We start from the raw sequence: 27,825 nt of genomic DNA, 5'->3' as shown, positions 1-27,825 counted from the left end.
ATAGTCCCTGCCTTGCTCACCCTAGAGACCTCTGTTTTCATTCTCTGTCCCTTATAGCTGACTGAAAACACCAAGAAATTTTTTATCACATTACTTCCATCCAAAACAACCAAGTCTCACTCTTCTTCCAAATCTTCCCACCCCATCTCCAGAAATTTTCACACCTCAGTGGCCTCTCTCTGACCCTCTAGATTTGGCCATACAGAAATACCTCACACAGAGTCTATATAAAAACTGCCAGGCCTGAATATTTCTGCATTTGTTTGGTAAAGCTTCTGGCAAGACTTTTTTCCCCTGGGTCTCTGAGGCCCTCATGTAAGGCCCCAGGCAGTTCTTACAGCTCATAACCACAGAAAGTTCATCTCTTGCAGTAAGCAGGTGCTTTCTGTCCTCAGACAAGGAGGGCTGTGCACAGCAATGAGAGAGCAAGGTGGCCCTGGGCACCCGAGAGGCTCAGAATTGAGTTTTTGTATGTTTACAGGCAGAGGTTTTCCTTCACTTCAGCCACCTCATGTAACAATCCCTTCTCCTTTCTAGTTACTTGGCTTGGCCCTTTCTAGTGACTTTCTTATATTTCATGTTATCCTTTTCTTCACTATAAGTTAATGTAGTCAGCAGAAACTGAACAATTGGAATGTTTTCCAAGTTTACATATAAGCTCCTTTAAACTGAGACTGTGGTTCTCCATGTTTGTACGCTCAGACCCCAGGAAAGGCTCTGATGTGTAGTTAGTTTGGGTGAGTGGATACATGGATGGATAAGTGATGGATGGGTGGATAAGTGCATGGGTGGGTGAGTGGGTGAAGGATGGCTACATGGGCAAATGGACAAATAGATGAAAGGATGGGTGGGTGGATGAAAGAAAGGGAGGGAGGGAGGGAAGGAAGGAGGGCAGGTAGATGGGTAGATGGATGAATAGTTGATTGGAAGAATAGATGGAGAAGGATAGATGGATACATACAGGTATGAGTAACCAAAGAGAAACTAGGTAGGAGAACTGTCTCCAGAGCCATCCACAAATTCTCAGTGGCCCCCCAGCATTCCACTCCCACTCTGGAGGGGTAGTTTCTGTCCCAGACCCTCCCCAAGCCTGTGCTTCTGCTGCTCTGTCTGCTGATGGCCACTTCTCCCAAGAAGTGAAGCCAAGACCTGTCCTGATCTGCTAGGGATACTCAGCCCCGTTGGCGGGACTTTTATACATTTACCCTCCTGCTCGCCCTCTTACTTGTTTCAACTTATACTTATTTGTCCATATTTTGGGGGATTAGTTTTTTGTTTGTTTGTATTTGAGCCAGGGTCTCACTTTGTACCCAGGACTGGCTTTGAACTTGCAATCCTTTTGCCTCAACTTCTACAGTGCTGAAATAACAAGCATGCACCACCATACTCAGCTTGCCCATGTTTTTGAACTAACTACTGATCCATGATGACTGTGCTATATTGTCAAGCCTTCCCCAGCCTTGCCAAAATACCTTCTTGGGGTGGCCTCAGTGCTCTGGGTCAGGCAGGGCCTCTGAAGTGCTATTCCCCCTGTACTTCTACTTGAGTAGCCTCCTGGGCTCACTCATAAGAGGTTAGCACCAAGGAGGAGGTACCCAAACTATGTTGTTGATTTACTTGTTTGCTGTTTATAGATGATCCTAAAACAAAGTTCTTAATAATTTTTCCTAGACATAGTCCCTCTATCACATAGCAAAGAGCATTAGTGAACAGTCAGGACACAGAGAATCCTTACTCCATCAGGGCACTCTGTTGAACAGGGTTATTAAGGTAACACTGAAGTGTTGTTAAGTGTTATTAAGATAACTGAGTGTGCAGCAAAATCTCTTTGAGAGAGAAAATACTAATTTTCTCGTACATTTTTTTCTTTAAAGGCAGGGGAGGCCGGGCATAGTGGCTCATGCTTATAATCCCAGTTACTCAGGAGGCAGAGATAGGGACAATCATGGTTCTAGGCCAGCCAAGGCAAAAAGTTATTAAGACTCCATTTCAACCAATAAGCCAGGCATGTGGCATATGCCTGTCGTCTGAACAGTGCAGGAGACAGAAATTGGGGCAATTGTAGTTTGAGGCCACCCTGGGCAAAATCACAAGACCCTATCTGATAAATAACTAAGACAAAAAAGGGCAGGGGTGTGGCTCAAGTGGTAGAGTACCTGCTTAGCATATGTGAAGCCCGAAGTCAAAACCAAGTACACCAAAAAAAAAAAAAAGGCAGAGGAAAGTAGATTTTCTAGGAGGGTTGCTATCACTCATGCCTCCACCAGCAGAAATCAGCTCCTGGGCCCCAGCCTGTCCCTCCCAGAAAGCCTCACCAGAGCCTGTGGTTTCTCCCCGGCAGGAACAGCTGGAGAACTACGACTTCACCAAATTCCACTCGCTGAAGCCCAAGCTGATCGAGGCGGTGGATAATATGCTAAGCAGTAAGATCTCAGCGCTGATGGGCCTCATCAGCCAGGAGGAGATGAGCATGCCCACGCAGCTGGTGCAGGGCGGTGCCTTCGACGGCACCACCGAGGGCCCCTTCAACCAGGGCTACGGGGAGGGTGCCAAGGAGGGCGCTGACGACGAGGAGTGGGTCGTGGCCAAAGACAAGCCCGTCTACGATGAGCTCTTCTACACTCTGTCGCCCATCAACGGCAAGATCTCGGGTGTGAACGCCAAAAAGGAGATGGTGACCTCGAAGCTTCCCAACAGCGTCCTAGGCAAGATCTGGAAGCTGGCCGACTGTGACTGCGACGGCATGCTGGACGAGGAGGAGTTCGCGCTGGCCAAGCACCTCATCAAGATCAAGCTCGATGGCTACGAGCTGCCCAACAGCCTGCCGCCCCACCTGGTGCCCCCCTCGCACAGGAAGTCCCTGTTCAAGGCCGACTGAGGGCAGCTGTGGATGGGGCGGTGGGTGGGGTGGGGTGGGCAACCTGGGCCTGAGGCCTGCGCTGCCACAGACTCGCTGAATCACCTTGGGCGAGGCGCTGCCCTCTCCGTGCCTTGGTTTCTTCATCAGTAGGTTGGGAAGGGCATATGCTAGACACCAGATGAGGTCCTTTCACCTCCAAAATTCCCTGATTTTCTATAAATATATATATACAGGGAGGATTGACAGGAGATTGCAATGAGAAGAAAGGCAAATTTTTTTGTCCAAAGAGCACTCAAAAGCCTGGAGAAACAGCCCAGGGCTTGGTGGACTCCCAGGAGTCCCAGAAGTGAGCTGGGGCCCACCTGGAGCATGAGCCTTTAGGGCTGAGTGGGGCTTCTTGTCGCCCTGAGCCGCCACTGTACTGTCTTCCCTCAGGGTGCCAGGAGGTAGCAAAGATGGTCCTATTTATTTTGCCTAGTGTGTTTCCTGCTGTACTTAGAGTAGGAAAATAAAAGTTTTCTGCTCTCTCTGGACTGATGAACAAAGGGAAGGCCAGTGCCCAGGTGGGAGAGGAGGCAGAACAGGCAGCCAGGCCAGCAGAAAGTGCCTGTCCAGGACCCACTGCCCACCCCTTCTGGCAACGCTGAGTCAGTTAGGAATTTGGAGCTTGTGACCTCACTGCCATTTCAGATCTTGCTGACATCAGGGATTCACTTCTCTGATGAGTTTGCCCAGTAGTCTTAGCAAAGTCTGTGTATCAGACTGAAGTAACAGCAAGAAAAAGAGGCAGTTCTCGTCCACGGAAGTGTGGGCCTTGACCACTGAATGTCCCCAAGGCCCCTTAGTGGATGGCAGAATTTAAATTCAGCAAAACAATGTCTTGGTGTGTGCAGTGCCCTAGGCCCTGTGGGCACAGGTGAGGCCAGCCTTGCCCTAGGCTTTTGGGTAGAAAATATCCATCTATTGGAGTAAGATAATGTTTTTTAGAAAGCAGGCATTTTATTATGTGCAGTTGTATTTTTCTTACGGTATTAAAAAAAAAGCCTTTATACAGAAATCTTTCATATAAACCTTTCTTCAAAAGCCGCGTGGTTCGTATCATGAATGCCCATCTCAGGCAGGATGTGACTACATACCCTTCCAGTGGCTCTAGCGTGCTTTCCCCAGATCCTTGGGTAAATGTCTCTGACCACCATCTCAGATGCCTGGGTCAGGTGGAGGTGGCTACTTCCCACTGCCACCCTCCCTGCCCTGGGACAGGTGGCTTTCCCTATTCTTTAAGCAATAAGAGAGAGTAAAGGGCCAGGTGTGGTGGCACACACCCATAATCCCAGCACTGAGGAGGCTGAGGCAGGAGAGGAGAGTTCCAGGTCAGCCTGGACTATGTAGTGAGACCCTGTCAAGAGAGAGAGAAAAAAGAGAGAGGGAGGATAGGTAGCAGTGATTGCACAGTGTGGGCCCTGCCAGTACCAGGAATGAATGCAATTAGAACAGTCTCAGTGACCTTCCCAAAAAAAAAAAACCACATTTTTTTCACATGGGGTCAACTACAGATTAAAGAGAAGACACTGTCAATGCTCACATTCCCTAACTTTCTGTGTAATAGAATTTTAAGAGAAGTAATTGCAGAGTGTGGTTTTTAATCTGAATGAGCACTTTTTAATTGATTGGACACAGGAAGGAAATAAACATATGATCCCAGTATTGTAATATTATGAATAGGGGTTGTGTGACAGCAGGAACCAGATGGTCCAGCACAGTGGGCCACAGTGGGGCAAACTGGGGAGCCTGGGGATGCCGGGGAGGGCCGACTTTCCATTCAGAATTGTCTCATTTCATTAACTCTGCCCAGTTGTAATCTATAAACATAAATATATACACGCACCTACGTCACACGAGTATGTGTTTTTAATGTGTTGGTGTGTTCGTAAGTACAAGCATGGCCAAGTTGTGTCCACACAAAGACTCAGTGGAAAACTGTTTTCATGGGCCAGCAGGCTGAGGTTTCTGGTTTCATCAGGGAAGGAAACTTCTCAGGACAGCGTGATCTCTGCACCCCACGCCCTCAACTGGGAGAGGCATCAGCAGCTGCTCCTGTCCCCGTGGGACCTGGTGATGTTCTTAGAAAAAAAGAAAGGAATCACATGCCTACTTTTGATAAAATTCTGCCTTACAATATGAAGTCATTCATCATGAACAGTTCACTAGAAAGGAAAATAATTCGGGATGGTGGCCAAGTGAGGGCTTGGATCTTCCCAGGACCGGCACTAAGTTCCTTGAGTCTGCATCCAAAACACCACACATCTGCTCACCCCAACTGGATCGCCCTTCCCACATGTCAGTCAGCTTTCTGTTGCTGTGACAAAATATTTGGGAGAAGTCAACTTAAAAGAGGAAAGGTTTATTATGGCTCATGGTTTCAGTCCAAGGTCAGCTGACTCCTTTGCTTTGGGTCTGAGGTGAGGCAGAACATCATGGTGACAGTAGAATATGGTGGAGGAGCATGTGGCCAGGAAGAAGAGAGAGAGAGGGAAAGAAAGGGACAGGGAGCCGGAGAGGGAGGAAGGAAGGGGAAGAGAGAGAGAAAAGGCCCAAGGCAAGATAAGCCCCTCAAAGACAGGACCCCAGTGGTCCACTTCCAGCTGGGCCCCACCTCCTAATAGTGCATTTAGCTATGAATTCCTCAGTGGACTAATCATCCAAGAGGTCAGAGCCCTCGCTATAGTCACCTCCCACCTCTGAGCACTGATGTCTTGCTGACCAAGCCTTCACTACGTGAGTCCTTGGAGGATATTTTACATCCAAACCACATGCCATGTCACCCCAGTTCCAGTAGGCCCTCCCCAAAGTGTTTACTCTCCAGGCAGGAGAGTAGAAGTTTCTAGACTCTAGTACTGTGTAACTATCAGAATGCTCTGATTCCAAAGAAAACCTAAGACTCTCTACCCAGGAAGTGATACTGCATCACAGGCTGATGCAGTGTTGAGTCTGAGGAAAAGCAAGCCTTTCTGCCTCCTTCTGTTGTTACCTTCCAAGCCATCAGCCTGCTAATGAGGCCCGCTGAGCCCATCTGGACAGACACTGCACTCAGATGTGCCAAAACCCCTGGATCTTTGGGGGATGCACAGGTGGCCAATGGCTTTGACCTCATGCCCCAGCCTAGCAGCATGGACCCATTCTTTCCTTCCAAGACAGACAACACTCACGTGGCCTGAGCTGGGTCACTGTTCCCTAGGGACAGCCGTTCACCCCTCCAGGACTGGATTTCTCTTCTGAACCGTTGGCAGTACACAGCAATAGCAGCTTTGGTGCAGGGCTGTGGTTCCTCCTGCGGGCTGGCAACCTTCAGGAGTTGGACTCTTAGACGCATGGTGGCACTGGGTGTCCAGGCAAGGCAGGTGCCTCCTCTCTCCCCCAGTGGCTGGGCGAGGCCCCAGCAGAGCCCTGGCCCCCAAGTCCCTGACTGCAGCCCTTTCCAGGGTTCTGCTGGGCCTCCTAAGGGCTGGCTCCTCTGGGGAGCCAGCACCAGGAATGCCTTGGCCAGGACAGGGTTCACCCTGAGTCAGGATTCACGACCCCAAGTCAGGATTTACCCACGTCATGATCTGACAGCTGCTCCCTGGACTTTCCACTTTGTACCATTACACTTTGTCATGCCAGAGCAATATACAGAATAAATATCCAGGAACATAAAGTGTTTACATATTTCCTCCCTGGAATGTAAGCAGAAAAATAACATTCTTGGAACAGACAGCTACTGAGTTTATTCCCAGGGCCTGAATTTATAACCCAGGACCTCATTTAAGAGTGTATCGGGATATCTATCATTTAACCAAGTCAGTTAATACCTATGCTTCTATTTTTCCTTTTTTTTTTTTTGTAATCTTATTTAGAAGTGTCAAACACAGCACAGTCAATAAACTTCTGGAACCATCACTACTGCTCTCCATGGGCTCTGGTGTCCTGGCGACTGTGTGCCCGCTTCTCAGAAGGAAAGCGTGGGTCCTTGGCCCATTGTGAAAGGAGGTGAGGAATGGGGGAGAGGGCGTCCCTCCCCTCCACACCACCTCTGTCACCCTGATTCTTCCCATGTCCTCTCTGGGGAAGAGACTCCCGCAATGACCGTCTAGCTGGGGACAGAGGCCCAAGGGGAGGCACAAGCCCTAGCTGAGGAGGTTGAAAGCTGAGACTAGAGGGGGTCGGGAGGAGGGTGCTTCAGAGGCAGCTTTCAGACACAGGCCTGCCACACTGTGCACCTCAAGGTGTCATGGCACAAGAATGGTTGGCTCAGCTCCTTCCTCTTATCACATCTCACAGATACCCACTGTCCACAGCAGACATCAGGGCTTTATCCCCCATCCCCATCCACCCTGCTGGTGGTGCCTAGTGCTCCCCTCTTCCCACCTTTGCTCTCAGCAGGAGATTTGGGCCACATAGACCCCACCCACTCTTTCCTGGGGATCAAGGGTGGGTCCTGATTGATGAGTCAATGACAGCCTCTCACCTCCTTATCACAGATAATGACTCAAAAATGGACAGGGGACCCAATTCAAGCCTCTGCACGCCAGGCGCAGAATACTTCTGTTCCAACTCTTGAGAGAGCAGTTCTGTCTTTTGTCAGTCCTGCAATGTAAAGTCATGAGCCTGATGTAAACAGCATTGAGAGAAGTGCTGAGAACAGAGGTTGGGCACCCCTGGGAAACATGACAAAGGGGTGTTGAGAAAAGCCGAGCAAATCCAGGCCTATGGTGACATCATTTGGGCTGCTGGATCAAACCTCATCTGAAGTCCTCTTCCTGTTAGATTTTTCAATTACTAAGGCCACTATACTCCTTCTATGTCATTTAATCCAGTTCAACTTGAAATTTCAGTTATTTGCAAACCAATGCCAACTTTGTGTTGACTAGGGTTCTCATTTCACCAGAGCTGCAGTCAGTTGTGGCAAAAGAGGAGCTGGTCCTTGTGGAATATACAGTGTCTTTAGCTGCAGTTGAGCTAGGGAGGAAGGAAAGTAGACCCCCAACTCCATTCCACGACTTCACAGCAACCTCTGCCAAGATCTATGTGCAAAGCAGCCTGCCGTCCATCCTGTCTATCCTGGGCTCTTGCATCACACAGGGCACCCTGGGCCAAGGGTCTGAACAGGAGAAAAAGGCTCAGTCATCCTGGGGCAAGGAGGTGGAAGAGGAACCTTCTAGAGAAGCAGGACTTGCACCAGGGCTGCTAGGACCGGAGAAGGTGAACGATGGGAGCAGAAGGGGACAGTCTACACTGAGAGAACAGCTGAAACCCAGCCTTGGAGCAGGAAAGCTCTGCTCCTACCAAGGAATCAGGGGTTGTCCATGGGGAGCACCCTGGCATGAGTGGAGGGAGGAAGCCTATTCAGGAACCTGGAGGGCTTCAAAGACTTTGTTCAATCAGGTCTGCAAGTCTGACTTCTCCCTAGCAGGAAATGCGGGTCTTCATAGGAGGGCAGAGCCAGGCTTTGGAGAAGTAAATGGGGTATAAGGGAGTGGTGACAAGGACCTTCAGGACATTAAGCATGGAAGGGGTAGAGCAGGGACAGGCACAGGTGGTAACAGCAGCCACTGGTGACCCAATGGATCTGGGCCATAAGCAAGGAAGGAGCTCAACTCATCTCAAGCATCCACAAGAAAGCCAGTGTCGGGAGGGCCAGTGCAGGGGGAGAACAGGAGGGGAAGGAGCTTCTCAGACAGGGGTGTGAGCACCCCATCTCCTAGCCCCTGTCTGCCAGGATCCCAAGGGGTTCACAGGGGACCAACCGGCCCAGGTCACTCTTCTCACAGGCATGGTTGCAGGGAACCTCCCCAAGGAGGCTCGCACCCTCCCAGGGCCTCCCGGGATACTGCAGCGGATTCACCCATTGTCACACACCCAGCCAGGTGACTGTAAACTGAGTTTAGCCAGCTGTCTGCAACTACCAGAATTAGCACTTGCTTTCCCTCTACATGCAGACCAAGGTTACCCAGGGAGGGAGAAGCAGGCCAGAGTCCACCCACCCCTGTGTACTATGTACGCCCTGCCTCTGTGCCCCAGGCCACAGCCAGCTCCACGGAGCCCCAAAGAGTTGACACAGATTTCAGAGGACTCTCTTTTCCACCAGTCTGCATGTCTAGGTCCCCTGTTCTAGGGGTGCCCCCTTCAGGAAGTAACCTCCTGGCCTTGAGCAAACCCCGCCCTCAGGACCTCGGCCAGGTTGGTTGCATTTCTGTGAGGGTCTGGAAACGCAGGGTCTGATAACTCCCTGTGGGTGTTCCTGAGGTGGGGACAAGGCTGCCAGCCAGCAAGCTCCCTCCCATCCCCTGCTCTGGGGCTGCTGTGGGGTGCAGAGGGAAGGGGGTCTGCCCCTTGATGCCTCTCATCCAGATGGCACCCTGTGATGTTCCCACCAGAGCCATCCCATCCTGGAAGTCAGGACCCCCACCTGACCACAGTGGGAGTTTTCAGGGGGCAGGGTGGATGATGAAGGAGGAGACCCCCTAACAATGGGCCTGGAAAATTCTTGAGCCACCCCCTCCCATCTGGGCCACACCCTGTGGCAGGTGGGAGGACAATGCTGCTTGTGTGTCCTTATTCCTGACAGGCTGGGGCAAGGGGAGGGCCATGGTGTGGTCCCGGCCCATGCTCATTCTCCCCATGCTTCTCCCAGCTTCTGTCTCATCTGCCATCTCGTCTGACCAGCGGGGCCTCCTCCTTGGGACCCAGACAGCACCAAGGTGAGCAGTCCCTGGCCTCCTCAACCATCGCAGCGCAGGCCAGTTGCTGTGGTTGAAAGACTGGCAGCAGGGCTCAGAAAAGAATCTGGAAGGTGGGGTGGGGCAAAGGGGTCCTGGGCACATTCAAGTGGAGCCAGGAGCACCAGACCTTGCCTACCTAGGCTCCAAGCCACAACCCCCACCAACCGTGGTGACAGTGTGGCAGGGCAGGACCCCCACCCCAGTGAGAGGTCATTAGTGTCCATCCTCCTCCCCAACCTCTATGCCTGCCATCTCCAAGCTCAGAGAAATGTCCAGGGCCCCTTTGCCTCCAAAAGGCTGCAAGCCTGATGGCCGGTCATCCCCACAGCCCCCAGCAGCTCCTCAGCTAAAGGACACCTACAACAGGAGGCCCAGGCCCAAGCTTGGGTCCCACCCTATCCAGGTCCCACCATGGCCTCTGAATATGAGTCAGGCCACATCCGGAAGCTGCAGGCTCGTCACACACACATGCAGGAGAAGACCTTCACCAACTGGGTCAATAACATCTTCCGGCTCGGCCGGGTGAGTGTGGCCGGGGGTGTCCCCATGCTGGCCTCAGGCTGCAGGTCACCTGCTCATGGTTGCTCTGGCCTGTCCCTCGCAGGCCCTGGGATGGACGGGGCAGGGGAGGCTGGACTGACCCCAGTTCTACCCTGGTTCCTGTCCCCATCTACTCCCCAGGTAGGCATCAAGATCCAGAGCCTGTACACAGAGCTGGCAGATGGCACCCACCTCCTGCGGCTGCTGGAGCTCATCTCGGGGGAGGCCCTGCCCGCGCCCAGCCCGGGCCGCCTGCGTGTGCACTTCCTAGAGAACAACAGCCGAGCCCTGGCCTTCCTCAGGGCCAAGGTGCATCCGGGAGGGGCTGCCATGCATGGCACTGGGAGGGCAGCTGGACAGATGGGAAGCTGAGGCCATCCTGCCTGGGCTGGGACACAGAGAGACCAGAGGCACAGCAGGGACACAGAGGAACCAGAAGCAAAGCTCCCTGAAATTCGCAGGACTCTGCACTGAACGAATCTAGTGTTCACTTAACCTCGTTTCATAAATGAGGACACTGAGGTCCAGAATGACTTACCAGGCAAGATCTGTGGTCAGTCAGACAGCAGGGCCCAGGCATGGGCCGTGGGAGTCTGGTATGGGAAAGAAGGGGCAGAGCTCTGGCGACTAGGCCAGACAGAAGGAAGAGAGGCAGGAGGGAGAAGGGCCTCAGTAAATACAAGGACACCAGAGTCACCTGGGAAGGAGATGGTCACTAAAAAAAAAGGCAAGAACTCCAGGTCCAGGCGACCGTCATGGCCAGTGTCAGGAGATTACGCAGGAGTTGTTGACACTGGGAACCAGTTCCTGGCCTCAGGTACTGGGGCTGTGAGGTGACTGTCCTGGAGGCTGTGAAGTTACTGAGCGGGGCCTGGCTAGGCTGAGCGGAGTGTTGTGGCCCATCCTGAGGTCCCGATGAAGGTTCCATGCAACCCTCTGGAGCCCAGTGTGCAGAGGAAACCAGGAGGGAAGAAACTAAAGCCAGGGGGAGGGGAGTGACTGAGGTCCCCACACCCGAAGGGCAGAAAGCTGCCAGCCACACAAAGCAGATCCTATGAGCTAGTCACCTCCTTCCAGAATCTTGGGAGGGTGTAAGCCCCATGGCCTTGGTCAGCTCTCTCAAATGCTTGTTAAGGTGACATCTGACTCCATAGATATATGAGGCAGTGTCAAGACAGGACAAGGGACAAACAGGTAAAAGGCAGACGAGGAAAGCTTTCATTTAGAGGTGCTTTGCAGGAGCGTTTGTGCTAGGCTTGGGGTACAACATGCAAAACCTGGGCCCTGACCTCAGGGAGCCACATCAGCTCTGTACTGGAAATGCCCAAAACTGGCTCTCTGGGGGAAATCAAATTTCCACGGTGCTAACCCTCCCGTGACGACCAAGTTCAAGCTAGCAGCTGACATTGCTAAGCACCGAGTTGGGCCAAATCGGCCCTCTCAAGCTGGTAGCAGCAAACTGGAGCTCCGCACAGGTCATGTGCTCCAACTACAAGCTGATGTGGATTCAGAAGGGTTGGGCGTGCTAGGGAGAGAAGTCCTTAGATGGCAGCTTGGATACAACAGAGAGAACCCAAGGGATTGATACCCTGATGTGGCTCCTCCAGGCTGGGGGTCAGCGAGGCCAGTGCCTCCAGGTCTCATAAGGAGTCTCTCCCTCTCTGTGTTCACTCAGGCCAGACACTGTATTAGGTACTTAATCCTAAGCACCAGGGATCCCCACAGAGGAGAAAGGATTGAGGGTGTATCTGGGCAGAAGGAATAGTCCTCAGGTTTCAGTGTTAAATAAGGTAGTCAGGTGAAAAGGTGACACTTGACGAGATACTTAAAGGAAGAGGGGTGAATAGCCACGCAGATATCTGGGGGAATATTTTCAGGCCACAGGGACAGCTAGTACAAAGGCCCTGAGGCCTGTGCTTAGAGCCTCATGGACTGCAACAATCCCACGGCCTCGGTGCTGTGTAATTTGGGAGAGGGAAAGATGGAGTCAGAGGGTAAAGGGAGCCTATCCTCTGTGAATTTGAGATCCTGTTTTCTCCTTGTTTCAACCATCCTCCTGTCCAAGTGACAATTTCTAGAGCAGAGGTTCCCAACTTAGTGCACCTAAGAGCCACCCAAGGTGTTTGTTCAAATGCAAATTCTGGGCCCTGGCCCAAGAGAGTCTGATTGGGTGGAGCTTGGGACTCGGAATTTCTAACAAGCTCCTTCAGGAGATGGAACACTAAGGAAGAGGGCTGAGATCTGAGCACCACTCTCCTCAGAGATGCCTCGGGAAGTGGAGGTTACCCTGGCTGTTGTCTGCTTTGCTCACACATCTCCTGTTCTGACCCCTCATTTCCAACTCCCATAGCTGAACCACTGACTTTGGCCCTGGTTTACCCACCTATGTGAGTCCCCTACCCAGTGGCCCAGTCCAGTTCACCAAGCTAGGCCCTCACCCAGGGGGCCTTGGGCCAAGGCCCCAACCACTGAGAAATCCATCCCTGTCCTGGCCTTGTCCTCTTCCTTCTCTCTCTGGGGGACCTCCTGGCTGGGGCAGTCTGGATTCCAGGACCCTCCACTCTGAGGCTATCTCCTTGGACTTCTGGTTCCTCTGCATTCTCTCAGGAACATTGGCTTCGTGGCTTAGCCTAGCCACCTGTGCCCACAGGTGCCAGTTCCCCTCATTGGGCCAGAGAACATCGTGGACGGAGACCAGCCGCTCATCCTGGGACTCCTCTGGGTCATTATTCTGCGTTTCCAGATTTCCCATATCATCTTGGACAGGGTAGGTCTCAACCCACAGTGTTTGTGACCCAGCCCAGCCCTGCCTCCCCTCAGGCCCCTGGGGACAGAGCAGGGTCACCAACGCCTATGGTCCTCACAGTAGATCCATGGCCTCCACTCTTCAACCCAGGGTTACCATATACTGAAGTGAGGACCAGCATCCGGGCTTCAGAACCAGCCTGACAAATGGCTCCCTAGGGAGGGGGCAGGGGGCTGCCCAGCAGTCACTTCCACCCTGGTCTGTTGCTCCCTGCTTGGCGTTGAAACCCTGTAACATTCTTATGCCAGAACGTACCATTAAGGAAAATTAAATCTATAGGAGCTCCAGCCCTGGAGGTTTGCAAAGTCCCCTGAAGACCAGTGAGACAGGATTTTCTTCATGGTCCCCCAACGACCTTTTCCCCACAACTGGATCAGAGATAGTAGAAACAGACCTCTTTATATTTGAGAACTCTCACAGCTTTATGACATCCGATATACTATCTGACACTCGATTCTAGTAGTTAGGAAAGTCAAGCTGGAGAACAAAGTCCTAATGAAAAGCCACAGATTTGGCAAAAATGCAGGCCCAAAACTTGAGGCCTCAAAACTCACAATGTGAGGGAAAAAATAAAAATAAAGAAAAAGCCCCAAACTCACCACGTGACTGTGAGCCCCAAGGGGAGTGGAGTGTTGTCGGAGTCCCAGAGCTGAGCCCTGTTTTGAAAATGAATTTACTGTTTTTGTTTTATTTTTGGAGCACCAGGGATTAAACTCAGGGTTTTGCACTTGCTAGGCTTGCTGGGCAGGTGCTCTACCGCTTGAGCCACACCCCAGCCCTTTGTGCTTTAGTTATTTTCCAGATAGGGTCTTGCTTTTGCCCTGTGCTGGCCTCAGGCTGTGATCCTCCTACCTCTGCCTCCCAAGTAGCTGAGACCACAGGCATGCACCACCATGCCCAGCTTGGTTTTCGTTGTTTTTTCTGGGGTTTTGGGCAGTGCTGGGGTTTGAACCCAGAGCTTTGCATTTGTTAGGCAGGCACCTTACCTCTTGAGCCACACCTCCAGCCCCCAGCTTGTTTTAGAGATAGGGTCTCATTTACTTTTGCCCCTTATGACCTCAAACCCCAACCCAATAGCTGGGATTACAGGCATGAGCCACTGCACTTGGCTTGGATGGATGAACTTACTGACCTCAGGTCCCTGCAAGCCCCAGAGGCCTAGTGCTCTCACAGCCCTTCCCCTTGGAGGCTGTGGGCTCTCACTATCCTCTTCAGCCACCTTGGGCCTGCTCCCTGATGACCCCGTCCCTGCATGTTCCAGTTCCTGTCCAGTTGTGGTCAGGGGGACACACCAGAGGGAGTCCTGGGGTGAGAAGCCAAAAGGAAGAGTGGATTGGAGAGCCGAGAGGTGGGGCCTTGGGGCATGAGGGACCAGGAAGGGGGTGGAAGGGAGGAGACTCTAGAGAGGGAAGGAGGGGCAGAGAAAGACGTCAGAGAAGGGAGGAAGCAGGAAGGAAAGAGCAGAAGTGCTGAGCAGGAGAGATGGAGGGAAGAAGGAAGCCAAGAGTGAAGATTAGGGGGAAGTAGCCACAGGGGACAGGCCCAGTTGGGAGGGGTTTGGAACTAGATCCAGCCCCAGGCAGTCCCTTGACTTTGAGCCTGCTAGGCAGGGGGCTCTTTGGCCTCTGTTGGAGGTTCATGGGCTGAGGCCACCCCCACTTTATTGCCCGAAGGGTCCCCAAACAGTCCCAATCTCTCTTACCACACTGGTTGTCATCTGTAGAATGGGAACACTAACATGCCTGCTTCAGAGGGCTAGGAGGAGCTGAGAGCTGCAGCACAGGGGCCTTGTGCCTGGCCCACAGAAAGCCTGTGGTGACAGGGAAGGGGTCTAAAAGTCCCAGCCTCCGTTCTGTGAGGCCCCAGGTCATCTGTCTACAAGCCTTGCCCTTCAGAAGGGTTAAAACTGGGAACTATTGCTATTGTGGTCATCATCTGCAAAGCCAAGCCAGTTTTGTGGTGACAGGTGACAGCTTTCAGATGCTGGGCTTTTTTTTTTTTTTTTTTTTTCTTTCTCACCCTTCATGAATGATTAGGTAAGACTCAGCCTAGGCTCTAGGGAAAAGGATCCTAGCCCACCTCCCCACAGCCTACAGTCTCTGCTGTCCCCCAACGTACACACACACACATGTCCTCCATGGTCACCATGCTGCCCTGTCCTACCAGGAAGAGTATGGGGCCAGTGCAGCCCTGCTGTCTGCCAGGGAAGCTCTGCTGGTCTGGTGCCAGAGGAAGACAGCCAGCTACACCAACGTGGACATCACTGACTTCTCCCGCAGCTGGAGCAATGGGCTGGGTTTTAATGCCCTCCTCCACACCCACAGGTACAGCTGGGCCACGCCACCATCCACTGAGCTGGCAGCCTGGGGCTCCAGGCCTCACCTGCTGCTTCTCCACATCCCCTTTGTCCCTGGGCCCTGACGGAGAAGGGGAGATGAGCCCAGGGTAGAGAGGACTGAGGTCTGAGTTCTGCTCTAGGCCATCCCACGGGAGGTAGCTGGGGTTGCCTTTAATCTCTGCCTTCTCCACTCTATGTGTCCCTCGGTTCTCTCCACCATCCTCTCCCTGCCTGGCCCCTGTGCCAAATTCACCCTCCTCCCCCACTGGATTCCTATTCATCCTTCAGCCCAGGTCAACCTCCGACGACTGTCAAGGAAAGTGAACTCCCAGCAACCTGAGAAAGGGCACTAGGAGCATGCGTAGTTTTGAAAGTTGGCTTAGGCCAAAGCAGGACATTCTGCTGAATTGCCCTCCTGCTCTGTCCAGGCCAGATCTGCTGGACTACAGCTCCCTGCGTCCAGATCGCCCACTGCAAAACCTCACCTTGGCTTTTCACGTGGCGGAGCAGGAGCTAGGCATTGCCCAGCTGCTGGATCCTGAAGATGTGGCGACCCTACAGCCAGACGAGCGCTCCATCATGACCTATGTCTCTCTCTACTACCACTACTTCTCCCGTCTACATCAGGGGCAGACTGTACAGAAGAGACTCACTAAGGTTGGTGGTAAAGGGAAGCAGGTCAGTCAGGCAGGCAGACCTGGGTTTGAAGCCTGCCCTTGCTGCTTACTTGCTGTGTGGCTTTGGCATAATTGCCTAACTTCTCTGAGCTCATTTGTAACAGGGAAATGAAACACTTGTATAAAAAAAGGCTGTTAGGAGTGTTCAAGAGAGAGTAAATGAAGTTACCAGAAAAGCACCTGGCATAATATGAAGCCAGGGGAGCAGTGCCTCCTTCTGTTCCTCACCCTCCCCGACACTATAAGCAGTTAAACTGCTAATGAGATTAAAAGGCTTAGAGAGCCGAGTTGGCAAGGACAGGGTAGGATAGGCCCTGCTGGGGAGGGCTACACCGAGCCAATGTTTTTGGGGGGCTCTCTAACTCTCTGGATGCGATGGCAGAGCCTGAGGCCTGGGAAGGCTGTCCTCCGGGTTAGTGTCTGATGGCAGGGGGTTGGGGGGTGTGGTTGTGATAATACAGGCCAAGGGCTCAAAGCTGCTTTAGCCTGGTTAGGGCCACTAGGAAGGCCAAGAAGGTCCAGAAAGAGGACCTTCAGCTCTGGGTTGAGCTGAAGGGCCTCAACCCAGAGACGAGGCCTAAGAGGGTGAAATAAGATGGAGGAAGACAAGACAATGTCAAGTAGCCACACACACTCCTGAGTCTGAGTGTGCAATGCCTCCACTTCCCCGGGGACTGGGGGCCCCCCACTTTAGTGCATCCTCAGCTGAGGGAAGAAGCACACCTGGGCAACTCCAGCTGCAACAGGGGTGGCTCCATTCTGGGGCCCGCCCTAGGTGCAGCCCTAACCCTTCCCCTGCCTCCACCAGGTCCTGTTTCAGCTCCAGGAGACAGAGGTGCTGCAGATCCAGTACGAGCAGCTGGTGGCCGACCTGCTCCGCTGGATTGCAGAGAAGCAGGTGCAGTTGGAAGAGCGGGACTTCCCAGACTCGTTGCCTGCCATGCGCCAGCTACTGGCAGCCTTTGCTTCCTTCCGCACCCAGGAAAAGCCACCTCGACTGCAGCAGCGAGGAGCCACAGAGGCCCTGCTCTTCCGGCTGCAGACAGCCCTCCGAGCCCAGAACCGCAGGCCTTTCCTACCTGGCGAGGGCCTGAGCCCTGCAGAGCTGGCCCAGCGCTGGGCAGGGCTGCAGCGGGCAGAGGCTGCCCGGGGCCAGGCCCTGCAGCAGAGGCTGCTGATGCTGGAGCGACTGGAGACCCTGGCCCGGCACTTTCAGCACAAGGCAACCCTCCGGGAGAGCTTCCTAAAGGATGCCGAGCAGGTACTGGGCCAGGCCAGAGTCCCCCCGGCCAGCCCGGCCACAGTGGAGGTGGCCATCCAAAGGCTGGGTATGCTAGAGGCCAGCATCCTGCCCCAGGAGGGGCGCTTCCAGGCCCTGGCCGAGCTCGCAGATGTCCTCCAGCAGGAGCACTACCACAGCTGGGCAGATGTGGCCCACAGGTGAGCCCCAGGCACAGAAAGCTAAGACGTCACAATAAGCTAAGGCCTTTCTACCCCACTCCCACCCTTGTATTCCTGGCTAGGGAGGAGAGTGGGGACTCTGGATTCAGGCTCCCTCTGATCAATATCCCATGGATGCCTGAAACTCCACCATCAATAAGTCATCCCTTTTTGTAAAGAATGGCCTTTTCTTTTTGGTTTTGTGAGGGGTCTCACTATGTATGCCAGGCTGGCTACAAACTTGCAATCCTTCTGCCTCAGCCTCCCGAGTACTAGGATTACAGGCATGTGTCACAATGCCCAGCAAGCACTCTTCTTTCTAGGTAGCCTCTGATATTAGCTCACTCACTGAACAGGCATTTATGGGGTGTCTACTGTGTCCCATGCACCTAACAAATCTGAAAAATAGCAAGGACACTGGGGTGGCCAAAGTGAGCAACTCGAGAGATGAGGTCAGGGAGGTTTTAGGGCCAAGGAGTAGAATGGGGGAGGTCAGGCTGAGCCTCACCAGATACAGGAAAGACTTGATTTTTTTTTACTCAGAAAGATGGGAATTCATTGGAGGGCCCCAGGCAGAGAGTGTCAACCTGTAACTTTAGTGTTACAATGATCACCTGTGGCCCATGTTGGAACAGATTGAAGGCACCAGCAGAAGCAGAGAGAGCAGTTAGTTAGAAAGCTGTTGCAATAATCCAGGTGAAGAAGCAGTCAAGATGAGAAGTGGTGAGATTCTGGGTATGTTTTCAAAGGGGCACCAAATAGGATTTGCAGACAGATCAGGTGTGGACTGTGAGAAGCTGAGTTATCAAGGTTTTAGTCTGGGCACCAGGAAGACAGAGTTGCCATCCACTGAGATGAGGACTGGAAAGGGGGGAGGAGGGCTGAAGGCCTGAACCTCCAGGCCCTCCTTCTAGCTTCTCTAACTGTGACCTGAGCAGGTCACACTGCCCCCAACCACCCATGCCCAGACACTCACACCTAGGTCCTGCCCCCAGCCATCCATCTGGGCAGCCAAGCCCTACCAGTGGCCAGGAACCCTAAGGTAGCTTCCTTGCCACAGCCTGCTAGAGGACCTTAGTCTCCTCTCCTCCAGGCAGGAGGAGATCACCTGGCGCTGGCAGAGTCTCCTTCAGCAGCTACAGAAGCAGAGGAAGCAGATGGCAGGCACAGAGGCTGTGCTGAACCTGCTGCAGGAGGTGGAGGCTACCTCAGACCAGCTCAGGGAGCTGCAGGTGGGCACTGGACCAACTCACCTCTAGGGAACACAGGGCGGGGGTCCTTCCCCAGCACTGGTGGTCATAAGGACCCAGCACTGTGGGAATGTAATGACCACTCATCTCTGGCTAGGTGCCTGCCAGCTCCACAGCCTGTGGGCAGCAGCTGGCCGATGTAATGGAGCTGCTGCAGAGACATGAGCTGCTGGAGGCCCAGGTCTTGGCCCATGGGGCCCATGTGAACCATCTGGCTCACCAGACTGCACGGCTGGATCCCTCCCTGAGTACCAGTGTGGAGATGCTGCAGGCCAAGGCCCAGGCTCTTGCCCAGCTCCACCAGAGCCTGGTGTCTCTTATCAAGGATCGGTAAGAGCCTGCCCAACTCTTCAACCTTCTCTACAATTATTCTGTAACCCAAATTATCTTCTGCCCAAACTAGAACACTGCTGCCCTGCCAACCTCCTCTACACTGTCCCTTAGTTGCAAGACCTCTGGCTCACCTGTGGAGTCATTCAGGGAAAAGTCCTAAGAGGCACTGCATGACCCTAGTGGGGAGCCCCTTTCCCATGCCTAGCAACTCCTGAAGTCCCTGGTGGCTCTTGCGGCTCCCCAGGCGCGCGCTGCTGGAGCAGACCCTGCAGCGGGCAGAGTTCCTGCACAATTGTGAGGAAGAAGAGACCTGGTTGCTGGAGCGCAGACAGCTGGTGGAGAATACACCCCTGGGCCGGGACCTCAACCAGATCACAGGCGCCCTGAGGAAACACAAGGTGCGGGCTCCCTCAGGCCCTGCTATCCTGACCTTCCTGCCCTCCCTGCCCTCCCTGCCCTCCCGACTTCCCGTCCCGCCTGTCAGTCTTGGGACACCAGCTCCTCCCGGTTCCCCTCCCTTCACCGAGACAAACCCCCCTCCCCACTGCTCCGCTAGGCCCTGGAAACCGAACTCCACCGCCACCAGGATGTGTGCGCGGATCTCATGCAGAGGGGGCGCGACCTTAGCACCCGCGGGCTCTGGAGGTTGCCAGATCCCCAGGAGAGGGCGGAGGCCGTGCAGCGAGAGTGGCAGCAGCTCTGGACCCGGACAGCGGCGTGGGGCGCTCAGCTGCAAACAGCCCTGCTGGTTCTGCAGGTAGCAGCCTGGTTGGGCGTGCGGGGCGGGGCTGAGGGCGGGGCGTGCGGGCTGAGGGCGGGGCGTGGGGGGGCACTTGCGCACCCTTAGCCCCGCCCCCTTCCGCAGTACTTTGCTGACACCGCAGAGGCAGCTTCGTGGCTGCGGCGGCGGCGGGCGGCACTGGAGGGCGCCTCCGGCGGCCAGGACCACGCAGCGGCCGAGGCCCTGTTGCTGCGCCACCTGCGGCTGGAGCGCGGCGTACGCGCCTTCGCGGCCGAGCTGCGGCGGCTGGACGAGCAAGCGCGGGCGGCAGCGACCCGGGCGTCGCTCACGGTGCGCGTGGAGACCGGGAAGGGACCCAGACTGGCGCCCCCAGCCCCAAATGCGTGGTCTCTGCTAGGCACCGTGTCCTATGCGTCACCGGCGCGGGGTCACACTGAGGGTGGAAATGGGAGGGATTTTGTGGCCCTGCCCTGCGAATCCCGGAGTGGGCGTGTCCCCCATCCTCAGCCACATCTCATCGGCTGACCCAGCCCTAAAGTAGTGGAATCCTACTCTCTGCCCACGCGAATCGCGGTCATCAAGTACGCCTGGGCTTGGCTCGCTCTGCCTAGCACAGTTCTGGAACATCCAGCAGGTTCCTCCAGGAACGTCCCCCTTATTTTCACCGGCAGGCCTAAAGTGAGCTCTTTTCAGCTTTCTCACCCGATAGTCCTTGAGGGGTTTGGGTGGCCTATAGTCACTGCCACTAGACCGCTCTCTGAAACTTTCTGGTCAGTTAGTTCCTTGAGCCCCTAGTTTCCAAAGGCATCTGGGTGAGTGACTCAAGATGCGAAATCAAGGCCCTCTACCCAGCTGTTGCCGGCAAAGATAGAGGAATCAGGGACAGCACCTGGCATCTTCAGACCTTCGCTTTGCCCAACGGTGGGGTGGGGGCACAGCTTTCCCTCTACTGGAGAGCTCTTAAACAGATTTTTTGCCCCTTCATGTAGGAGAAGCCCTCAGCAGGCTGGAGCAGGATTGATGGAGACACAACTGGGAGAGCCCGGGATGAGACCCAAATCTGGGTAACTCCAGGTGGCCAGCACTCACGCCCCCAGGCCCAGACGCACTTTACCTCCAGAGGTACAAGGTCAAGACCCTAAGCAGGAATCTTCACAGGCTGTCATGAATGAAGGGGCAAAACATACTCTGTGTGGCCCTCTGTGACATCCAAGAACTGAAGGGAAGAAATTAAGGGGTGGCCAATTTGGGCTCAGCAGAACAAGGCTCTTGGAACTACCCAGAGATACACTGGGCTGCTCAGGGGAACAAGTGCCTGTCACTGGACAGTCACAGCAAGGTGGTTTTGACACCAGCAAAGTTTAGATGAAATAGTTTGAAATTCTCTGGGTCTTCCTTCTCCTGTTTCTCTTTGATTTCCCCCCTTTCTGGTTCTTGTCGATGCCGGCTCTTTGTCTTCAGTCCCCTCAACTCAATTCCAAGTGGCTTGGGTTGATGCTACTGCTATTTACCCTTGCCCAGGGAGAGAGGCACAGAGAGATGGAGATGTTGTGCTTGTCCATCCCCCAAGAAGGGGCTCCAGCTTGTGCTTCCCTTCTCTCTGCCCAGCTCCTGCTACCACAGCTACCTTGCCTTCCCCTCCACAAATGGTACTCCTTGGGCAGGCCCCACTGGGGTCCCGCCTTGTCCTTACAACCTGTTCCAGACCATTCTAGCATTTGTTTCCCCTGGACATGCAGTACTGACATCACATGACACATGCCCTGATTACCCAAGGACAGTCCTTGATATTGTCCTAACAGCTCTGGGTCTGTGAGCTTTGCAGTCCCAAGAGGATGGTAAGCCCCCATATGGAAAGGTCCAGTCCTGGTCCAGCCCCCAAGGGTCTTTGCACAGGGCTAGGCATAAGGAAGTGCTAAGTACTGAATAAACATCACCCATTGTGGCAAGCTCCTGGTTGGGAAGAGAAATAGGTCCTAAGCAGCCCTCATGGCCTGTGTCCCCACAGCAGCACATTTCACCTGGCTTCTAGGAGAGGCCCTGGATACCTGGGAGCTGAAAGACTGGGCAGGCTGTCAGGCCAAGGTGCCTATCAGCCACAGAATGGAGCAGGAGCCCCAGGTACAACCACCTGCCCCACCCTGCCAGAGTTTCTGCCGCTTGGTGGGAGCCAGGTCTAGACACACTGCTGTCTGTCTACGCAGGTGGTGTCTGCACTGAGTCTTCTTGAGGAAGGCCCAAGGATTGCTCTTCCAGTTGAGCCTGACCTCTTTGACCCCAACACCATACTCCAGACACAGGATCACTTGAGCCAGGACTATGAAGGCCTGCGAGCTGTGGCAGAGGTAATAATAGTCCTTGTTTAAGAAATGTTCATAGCTATAGACCCAGGTTGTTAGGAGGCTGAGGCAGAAGGATTGCTTGAGCCCAGGAGTTCAAGTCCAACATGTGTAATATAGCAAGACCCCATCTCAAAAACAAAGATGGGCTCAGTGGTGGAACCCCTAGCATGCAGGAGACCCAAGGCTCAACCTCTTGCACTAATGAAAGAAAAGAGAAATGTTGAACAAATCGAAGCCAAGAGCAGGCAATTCTAGTGAAGCTGTCAGGATCTGACTGAAGGCTGAGGCCAAACACCCTGAGCTCAGAAGCAAGGGAGGCAGTAACAGGAGATGCACCTGGAGAGGCATGTGAGCTGCCAGGCAGTGCCAAGTCTTGTCAGGAAAATGTGGGTTTGACCTAAGAGCAAGGCCAACCCTCCCCACAACCCTCCAAGCTCTCACCAGCTCCCTCTGCTGGGTGCCAAGGGGACAGGACATGGGGCCCAGCAGCAGAACAGGGACCCCTCTGGCCCTGAACTGGCAAATGCTGGTGCGCTGGAGTAAGAGGAGCACACCTTTGGCCCTCCCTTAGTCCTCTACGGGGAACATTGGTCCTCACCTAGCTCTGGGCCCATCTCAGCTCCGCAGGGCCCAGTTGGAGGAGGCTGTGGTCCTGTTTGGCTTCTACAGTTCCTGTGAAGAGCTCCAGTCCTGGCTGGAGAAACAGACAGCACTGTTCCAAACTCTGCAGCCCGAGGGTGACAACTTGGAGGTCACACAGTTAAAATATGAGGTACAGCTACTTGGAGCCAAGGGAGGCTTGGGGTGCATCAGTCATGCCTATTATTTCACTATGCCCCTTTCTACATATTAGCTACATTCCTGTCCAGGGAGGTCACCAAGTTAGCTGGCCTGATTCTGAGGGCTAAGAACCCAGATTCTGTCCTTTTGGAGATAGGCAATAGGAGCATCTCCACAGAAGAATATGTCTGAGGCCCTTCCTAGTCCTGAGGGGGTGTAGGAAGGGATAAGGCTCCTCAGAGGCCTGGTCCTCCTTCTCCCCAGAAATTACTCACTGCCCTGGCCATGGGAAAGGGCCACTGGGCTGAGATCAGCAACTCTGCTGAGCAACTGAAGCAAAGATGTCCTGGGGACGCCACAAAAATCCAACGACAGCAGGAGGACCTGAACCAGAGGTGAGAATGAGGGGGATGCAGGGGACTTAGGACCAGGTAGGACGGGGCAGGGCCTCAGCCTGGTGCCTCCTACTATGTCAGATGGAGAGGCTGGACAGTGTTGGAGCCGGGGGAGAGGGCAGGGGACAGGCAGCCTGGCACCTTCTGTCGTATGAGACTCCAGTGAAGGCCCAGGGTAGATGTGGAAGTGTCCCTATGATGGTGACATCCCTGTGCCCTCTTTCAAGGTGGGGGTGCCTAGAGGCACTGAAAAAGGAAAAGGGCCTGCAGCTGGCACACTGTGAAGAGGTGTGCAGTTTTCTGCAGGAGTGTGGCCCAACCCGGGCCCAGCTACAAGATGTGATACTGCAGCTGGAGACCCTGGATCCAGGGAGCTCCAAGGACAGCCACTGTGCCCTACAACTGATCCAGCAGAAGGTTCTGGTGCTGGAAAAGAGGATCCACTACCTCCAAAGTGTGGTCTTGAAGTACGGCAGGGTCCAGCATGGTGCCGGTGTCCTGGGAGGTAGTGAAGGCAGAGGGAGGCGCTGAGAAGGGCGATGCAGTAAGGAGGAGGCAGGAATTGGAACGGAGAGACAAAGACTAGGATGTGCTGTTGGAAGGATGCAGGCAGAGGCAGGGAACAGGCAGCATGAAAACGTGCTCTCAGGGAGAGGAAGAGTTACATGTTTATGCTGCTCCTAGGTAGGGGTAGTGTGGGGATTCAAAGTTGTCAGTGCTTTCCTGGGGGACACAGGCCTGGGGCATCAAACCTGGGGCACTGACTACAATGGCTCTGTCCCCCAGGGCAGCTGAGTCAGGCCCCACAGAGAGCCAGCCCCTGCAGGAGCAGATGGAGGCACTGCAAGGGCTGTTGAAGCAGGTGCAGGGGCAAATGGCCCAACAGGTCCAGATCCGGACAGAGGCTCAGGCCCACCAGAGCTTCCTGCGGGAGAGTCAGAAGATCTTCCTGTGGGCAGAGGGTGTCCAGGCTCAGCTGCACAGCAAGGAGGAGCTGGTGGATGTGACCTCGGCCCAGAGGCTGCTAAGGGAGCACAGAGACCTGCAGGAGGAGATGCACCTGTGGCAGGAGAGGTCAGAACTGGGGGGCAGGCAAGGCATACTTCGGGTTGGGCAAGACCTTAGGGGTTTGGACAGAAAGGGAGGGCAGGAAGCAGTATGGTCACTAGGAAAGTGACCCAGGCTAGTGTCTAATATGCTACTTGAGGTAGGTTTGCAAGAGGGACCTAGGCCTGGATCAGGCAGCTTGTAGGCTCCAGGAAGGGCCCAGCACACTGACACCTGGGAAGCTCTATACAGTCCAGGCCTGGCTGTCTCCCTCTGGGAGAGCTGATGGTTGCCTTCCAGTCCAGCCTCCCCTGCCATTGTGGGTGATGAAACCCACTGGCCCCTGGAGTCAAATGGCTCAGGACCTGACCATGGGAACAAGATACCAACCTCCTCAGAATGGAGATGCCTGTCTTCCTGCAGGGGTGATGAGATGACTCTAAGCAGGCAGGGCCACCATGTACAGTCCCCAGGCTGTGCCCTGCTCAAGGGAGCCTGACAGATGTCAAGTGGGCCCCAAGAAACATATGCTCTGTGTTTGCCACACCCCACTGTCTGCTTCAGGGCTGTAGCAACTCAGAGGAAGTTCGGACTTTTCCACTTCACACAGCTGTGTTAGTTCCCCAGCTGGGTGGGCTGCACCCAGCTGAAAGGGTCAACTTTTTCAAACGCTCCATGTGGGTCAGCGGTGGCCCTGCAGACAAGCACATATGTGGTTTGAGTAATCAGTCCCTGATGAGTTGTTTCACCTCAGAATAGCCACTTACCTGGGCATCTACTAGCCATCCATATTAAAAAATGGCTCCAATAGGAGCCAGGGTGTGGTATGGCAGGGAGTGTGGAACTATTGGGTCCTGAGCGCTGGGCTGGGCCTGTTACGTTTGCAATCTCATGCACAGGCCAGGGATCCTTGTCCTGTGGGACAAGTGAACCGCCTTGGCTAACAAATTGCACACAGAGCCCTCCTGGCAGTTACCCTCACTCAGAGCTCTACCATGAGCGGACTGTGGAGGCGAGAGAGGAGGAGGGCTGGCAAGAGGAGTCAGCTGTGATCGGCCTCTGCTGGTTGTCCCGGACAGGCTGCAGCATCTGGAGACTCAGTGCCAGCCCGTGGCAGTCTTGGACTCTCCATACTCCCAAGAGGTGGCCAGTACTCTGAGGCTCCTGGACCAGCAAAGCCTGGAGCTGGTGGCTGCATGGGAGCAGAGACAGCGGTGGCTGCAGGAAGGGCTGGAACTGCAGAGATTTGCCCGAGAAGTGGATGGTTTCACTGCCACCTGTGCTAACCACGAGGCTTCCCTGTGCCTGGACAATGTGGGGGTACTGAGCCTGGGACATGGAACTGGAGTGTCACTCCCCCACCACTAGAGGGAGCTCACCTTGGATCTGGAAGCCAGGCTGAGCAGGCAGCCCTTGGGGGTGGTGGTGGGGGAGATGGTGCTGACCCCATTCTCCCTGGCATGACCTCAAGCCTCTGTACCCAGGAGGACGTGAGGGAGGCTCAGAGCCTGCTGCAGCAGCACCGGGTGCTTGGGTGGCTTCTGAGCATCCTAGGACCTAGGTTAGAGGCCCTGAAGGCATGTGGTGAGAAGCTGGTCCAGAGCCAACACCCTGCTGCACACAAGTGAGCCTAGCCTGCCGTCCTGTCTTTCCCAACCTGCACAGACCGCTGTCCTGAGGCTGGGGAAGGGGGGCCCTTGGGTTGGGTGCGCCTCTGAGCAGAGAGGAACCCTCTCCCCCTACCTGCTCATCAGGATCAGAGAGCAGCTGCAGAGTGTCCAGGCACAGTGGACCAGGCTCCAGGAGAGGAATGAGCACAGGAGGGAGCAGCTGCTGGCTTCCCTACAACTGCAGGTGAGAGGCTCCCCGCGTGCAGGAGGCCTCCCAGGAGCAGTACCTGAGAGTCCATGGCTACACTGGTACAGTAGCGACAGGGAGCCTGCATCCACCCTCACAGCACCTATGAGGCAGGCATCAAGGCTCAGGTGTCTCCCATGAGGACAATGGAGCTGTGACCATGTGGCACCCAGAGGCAGGTCTAAAGTACAGGCCTATTGGCTAACCCTACTCTTCATCCCACTAGCCCTCCCCTATATTTCCAGCACACTTTGGGATCGTAAGCAGCAGCTGCAAACCTTGGCTTTGGTATATGTTCAGTCAGAGCAGACCCATTCTGGGCTGGTCCACAGGCCTCTCAGAGCCTCAGCCTATTCAGACCAAGATGGATATACATGGCCTGATGTGTGCTGGAGAAGTGGAAAGTGTCTCTGTTCCCATTTGGGAAGCAATAACCTTGGGTTCCACCTCCTTGCATTCCAGAATTGGCTCTGGGTCTTGCTTTTCCCCACAGTGGGGAGGGGTGCCCTGAAGTTCCGCTTCCTAGAGGCAGGTCCTTGCATTCACCCTTCACACCTGGACTTGGGGACCCACTCTTTCCTGGTTGTTGGGCAGGAGTGGAAGCAGGACATGAAGGAGCTAATGCTGTGGATGGAGGAGAGGTGGCCGACAGCAGCAGATGAGCCTTTCCAAACACATAGAAACATCCTACAAAAACTCAAGTCACATGACGCAGCTGTGAGGGAAGTGCTGGCCGCCTGTGGGCATGTGGAGGACCTGCATCAGGTGGGGGTGATGGACAGAGAGGGCAGGGCAGGGCCACCTCCTCTTCAGATCCAGCACATACTTCCCTGCATGTTTCCATGGAGCATGGTGGCTGAAGGATCAACTCCAGTTACCATGGAGCTGGAAACCCTCAGCTGCCTCCTTCACTGAGCTAAGTGTTCCCCTTGCCAAACCCACCCAGAAAGCTGCCATCACCCCTTCCCCTCCTCTCTACAGGGCAAGCTCGAGAGTCTGCTCCCTCCCTGAACAGAATTCTTTCTGTTTCCACCTAATGCCCACTTACCTGCTTTGCTCACAACCCCTCCTCCCCTATGGTCATGGAGAAAGGCTTATAGCCAGCAACCTGCCCCCAGTCACCTGGGTCCAGCCTGCTGTGCATGCTAGTATTCCCAGCAGTCCATTGGTCTTTGTCTCCACTCCAGACTGCGAGAGAGCTGTTGCACAGCAGGCCGTTTGCCAGGGATGACATACAGACCAGGCTTCAGGACCTGAGTCACAAGTGGGGAGAATTGAACCGCAAGATGGCAGAGCGTGGAGACAAACTTCAGCAGGCTAGACAGCAGAAAGAGCTCCTGGAGCAACTGCAGGTCCATGGGGGAGGAGGGGATGGAGTGGGAACAGGAAGGACAGAAAGGGAGAGAGGGGGAACTCTGTAGCTTGCAAAGACCTCCAGCTCTAGCAACTTAAGCATGGTGTTCCCCAGCAGTGGCCAATTCAGGGATGACTCTTATGTGTTCAGCATGTGATCACTACAATTTGAGTCCCAAGAGCAAGAAGCATGGGATGACAGACTTGCTTAGGCACTGCGGGTTGGAGGTTGTCATTGACAGTCCTGGGTGCTACAAGCACCAGTCAGAGCCACAGAAGGGCCACTTGCCGTGCTGTAGTAGGGAGC

The 27,825-nt window shown here is 54.4% G+C and overlaps 2 protein-coding genes and 1 long non-coding RNA gene across 3 annotated transcripts in view; 2 read left to right on the top strand and 1 right to left on the bottom strand.

The window, feature by feature from the left end:
• Ehd4 (EH domain containing 4) overlaps nucleotides 1-4,750 on the top strand; it is a 73,014-nt gene extending 68,264 nt beyond the window's left edge. Inside the window, exon 6 of the mRNA XM_020174224.2 lies at nucleotides 2,342-4,750. Within this exon, the coding sequence (XP_020029813.1) occupies nucleotides 2,342-2,878 (537 nt within the window). The 3' untranslated portion in view covers nucleotides 2,879-4,750. The remainder of the gene's footprint in view (nucleotides 1-2,341) is intronic.
• LOC141420788 (uncharacterized) lies at nucleotides 4,404-6,870 on the bottom strand. Its single transcript, XR_012445425.1, has 2 exons — nucleotides 6,067-6,870; nucleotides 4,404-4,980 (listed from the first exon to the last, which is right to left on the bottom strand). It is a non-coding gene; the product is annotated as an uncharacterized lncRNA (long non-coding RNA).
• A 556-nt stretch (nucleotides 6,871-7,426) lies between these two features.
• Nucleotides 7,427-27,825, top strand: part of Sptbn5 (spectrin beta, non-erythrocytic 5) — a 45,253-nt gene continuing 24,854 nt past the window's right edge. The window contains exons 1-25 of the mRNA XM_074058837.1: nucleotides 7,427-9,076; nucleotides 9,531-9,597; nucleotides 9,947-10,140; nucleotides 10,300-10,467; nucleotides 12,809-12,925; nucleotides 15,131-15,288; nucleotides 15,731-15,959; nucleotides 16,788-17,419; nucleotides 18,513-18,651; nucleotides 18,767-18,999; nucleotides 19,247-19,400; nucleotides 19,559-19,759; nucleotides 19,868-20,074; nucleotides 20,734-20,866; nucleotides 21,753-21,865; nucleotides 21,949-22,089; nucleotides 22,706-22,858; nucleotides 23,131-23,261; nucleotides 23,489-23,728; nucleotides 24,048-24,335; nucleotides 25,388-25,628; nucleotides 25,793-25,932; nucleotides 26,063-26,162; nucleotides 26,760-26,930; nucleotides 27,353-27,517. Coding sequence (XP_073914938.1) covers nucleotides 8,990-9,076; nucleotides 9,531-9,597; nucleotides 9,947-10,140; nucleotides 10,300-10,467; nucleotides 12,809-12,925; nucleotides 15,131-15,288; nucleotides 15,731-15,959; nucleotides 16,788-17,419; nucleotides 18,513-18,651; nucleotides 18,767-18,999; nucleotides 19,247-19,400; nucleotides 19,559-19,759; nucleotides 19,868-20,074; nucleotides 20,734-20,866; nucleotides 21,753-21,865; nucleotides 21,949-22,089; nucleotides 22,706-22,858; nucleotides 23,131-23,261; nucleotides 23,489-23,728; nucleotides 24,048-24,335; nucleotides 25,388-25,628; nucleotides 25,793-25,932; nucleotides 26,063-26,162; nucleotides 26,760-26,930; nucleotides 27,353-27,517 — 4,602 coding nt within the window. The 5' untranslated portion in view covers nucleotides 7,427-8,989. The remainder of the gene's footprint in view (nucleotides 9,077-9,530; nucleotides 9,598-9,946; nucleotides 10,141-10,299; nucleotides 10,468-12,808; nucleotides 12,926-15,130; nucleotides 15,289-15,730; nucleotides 15,960-16,787; nucleotides 17,420-18,512; nucleotides 18,652-18,766; nucleotides 19,000-19,246; nucleotides 19,401-19,558; nucleotides 19,760-19,867; nucleotides 20,075-20,733; nucleotides 20,867-21,752; nucleotides 21,866-21,948; nucleotides 22,090-22,705; nucleotides 22,859-23,130; nucleotides 23,262-23,488; nucleotides 23,729-24,047; nucleotides 24,336-25,387; nucleotides 25,629-25,792; nucleotides 25,933-26,062; nucleotides 26,163-26,759; nucleotides 26,931-27,352; nucleotides 27,518-27,825) is intronic.

The sequence above is a fragment of the Castor canadensis genome, chromosome 2, assembly GCF_047511655.1.
Source record: "Castor canadensis chromosome 2, mCasCan1.hap1v2, whole genome shotgun sequence".
NCBI lineage: Eukaryota > Metazoa > Chordata > Mammalia > Rodentia > Castoridae > Castor > Castor canadensis.
Note: the sequence above shows the minus strand (reverse complement) of the source record. Positions and strands in the feature narration are given on the sequence as shown.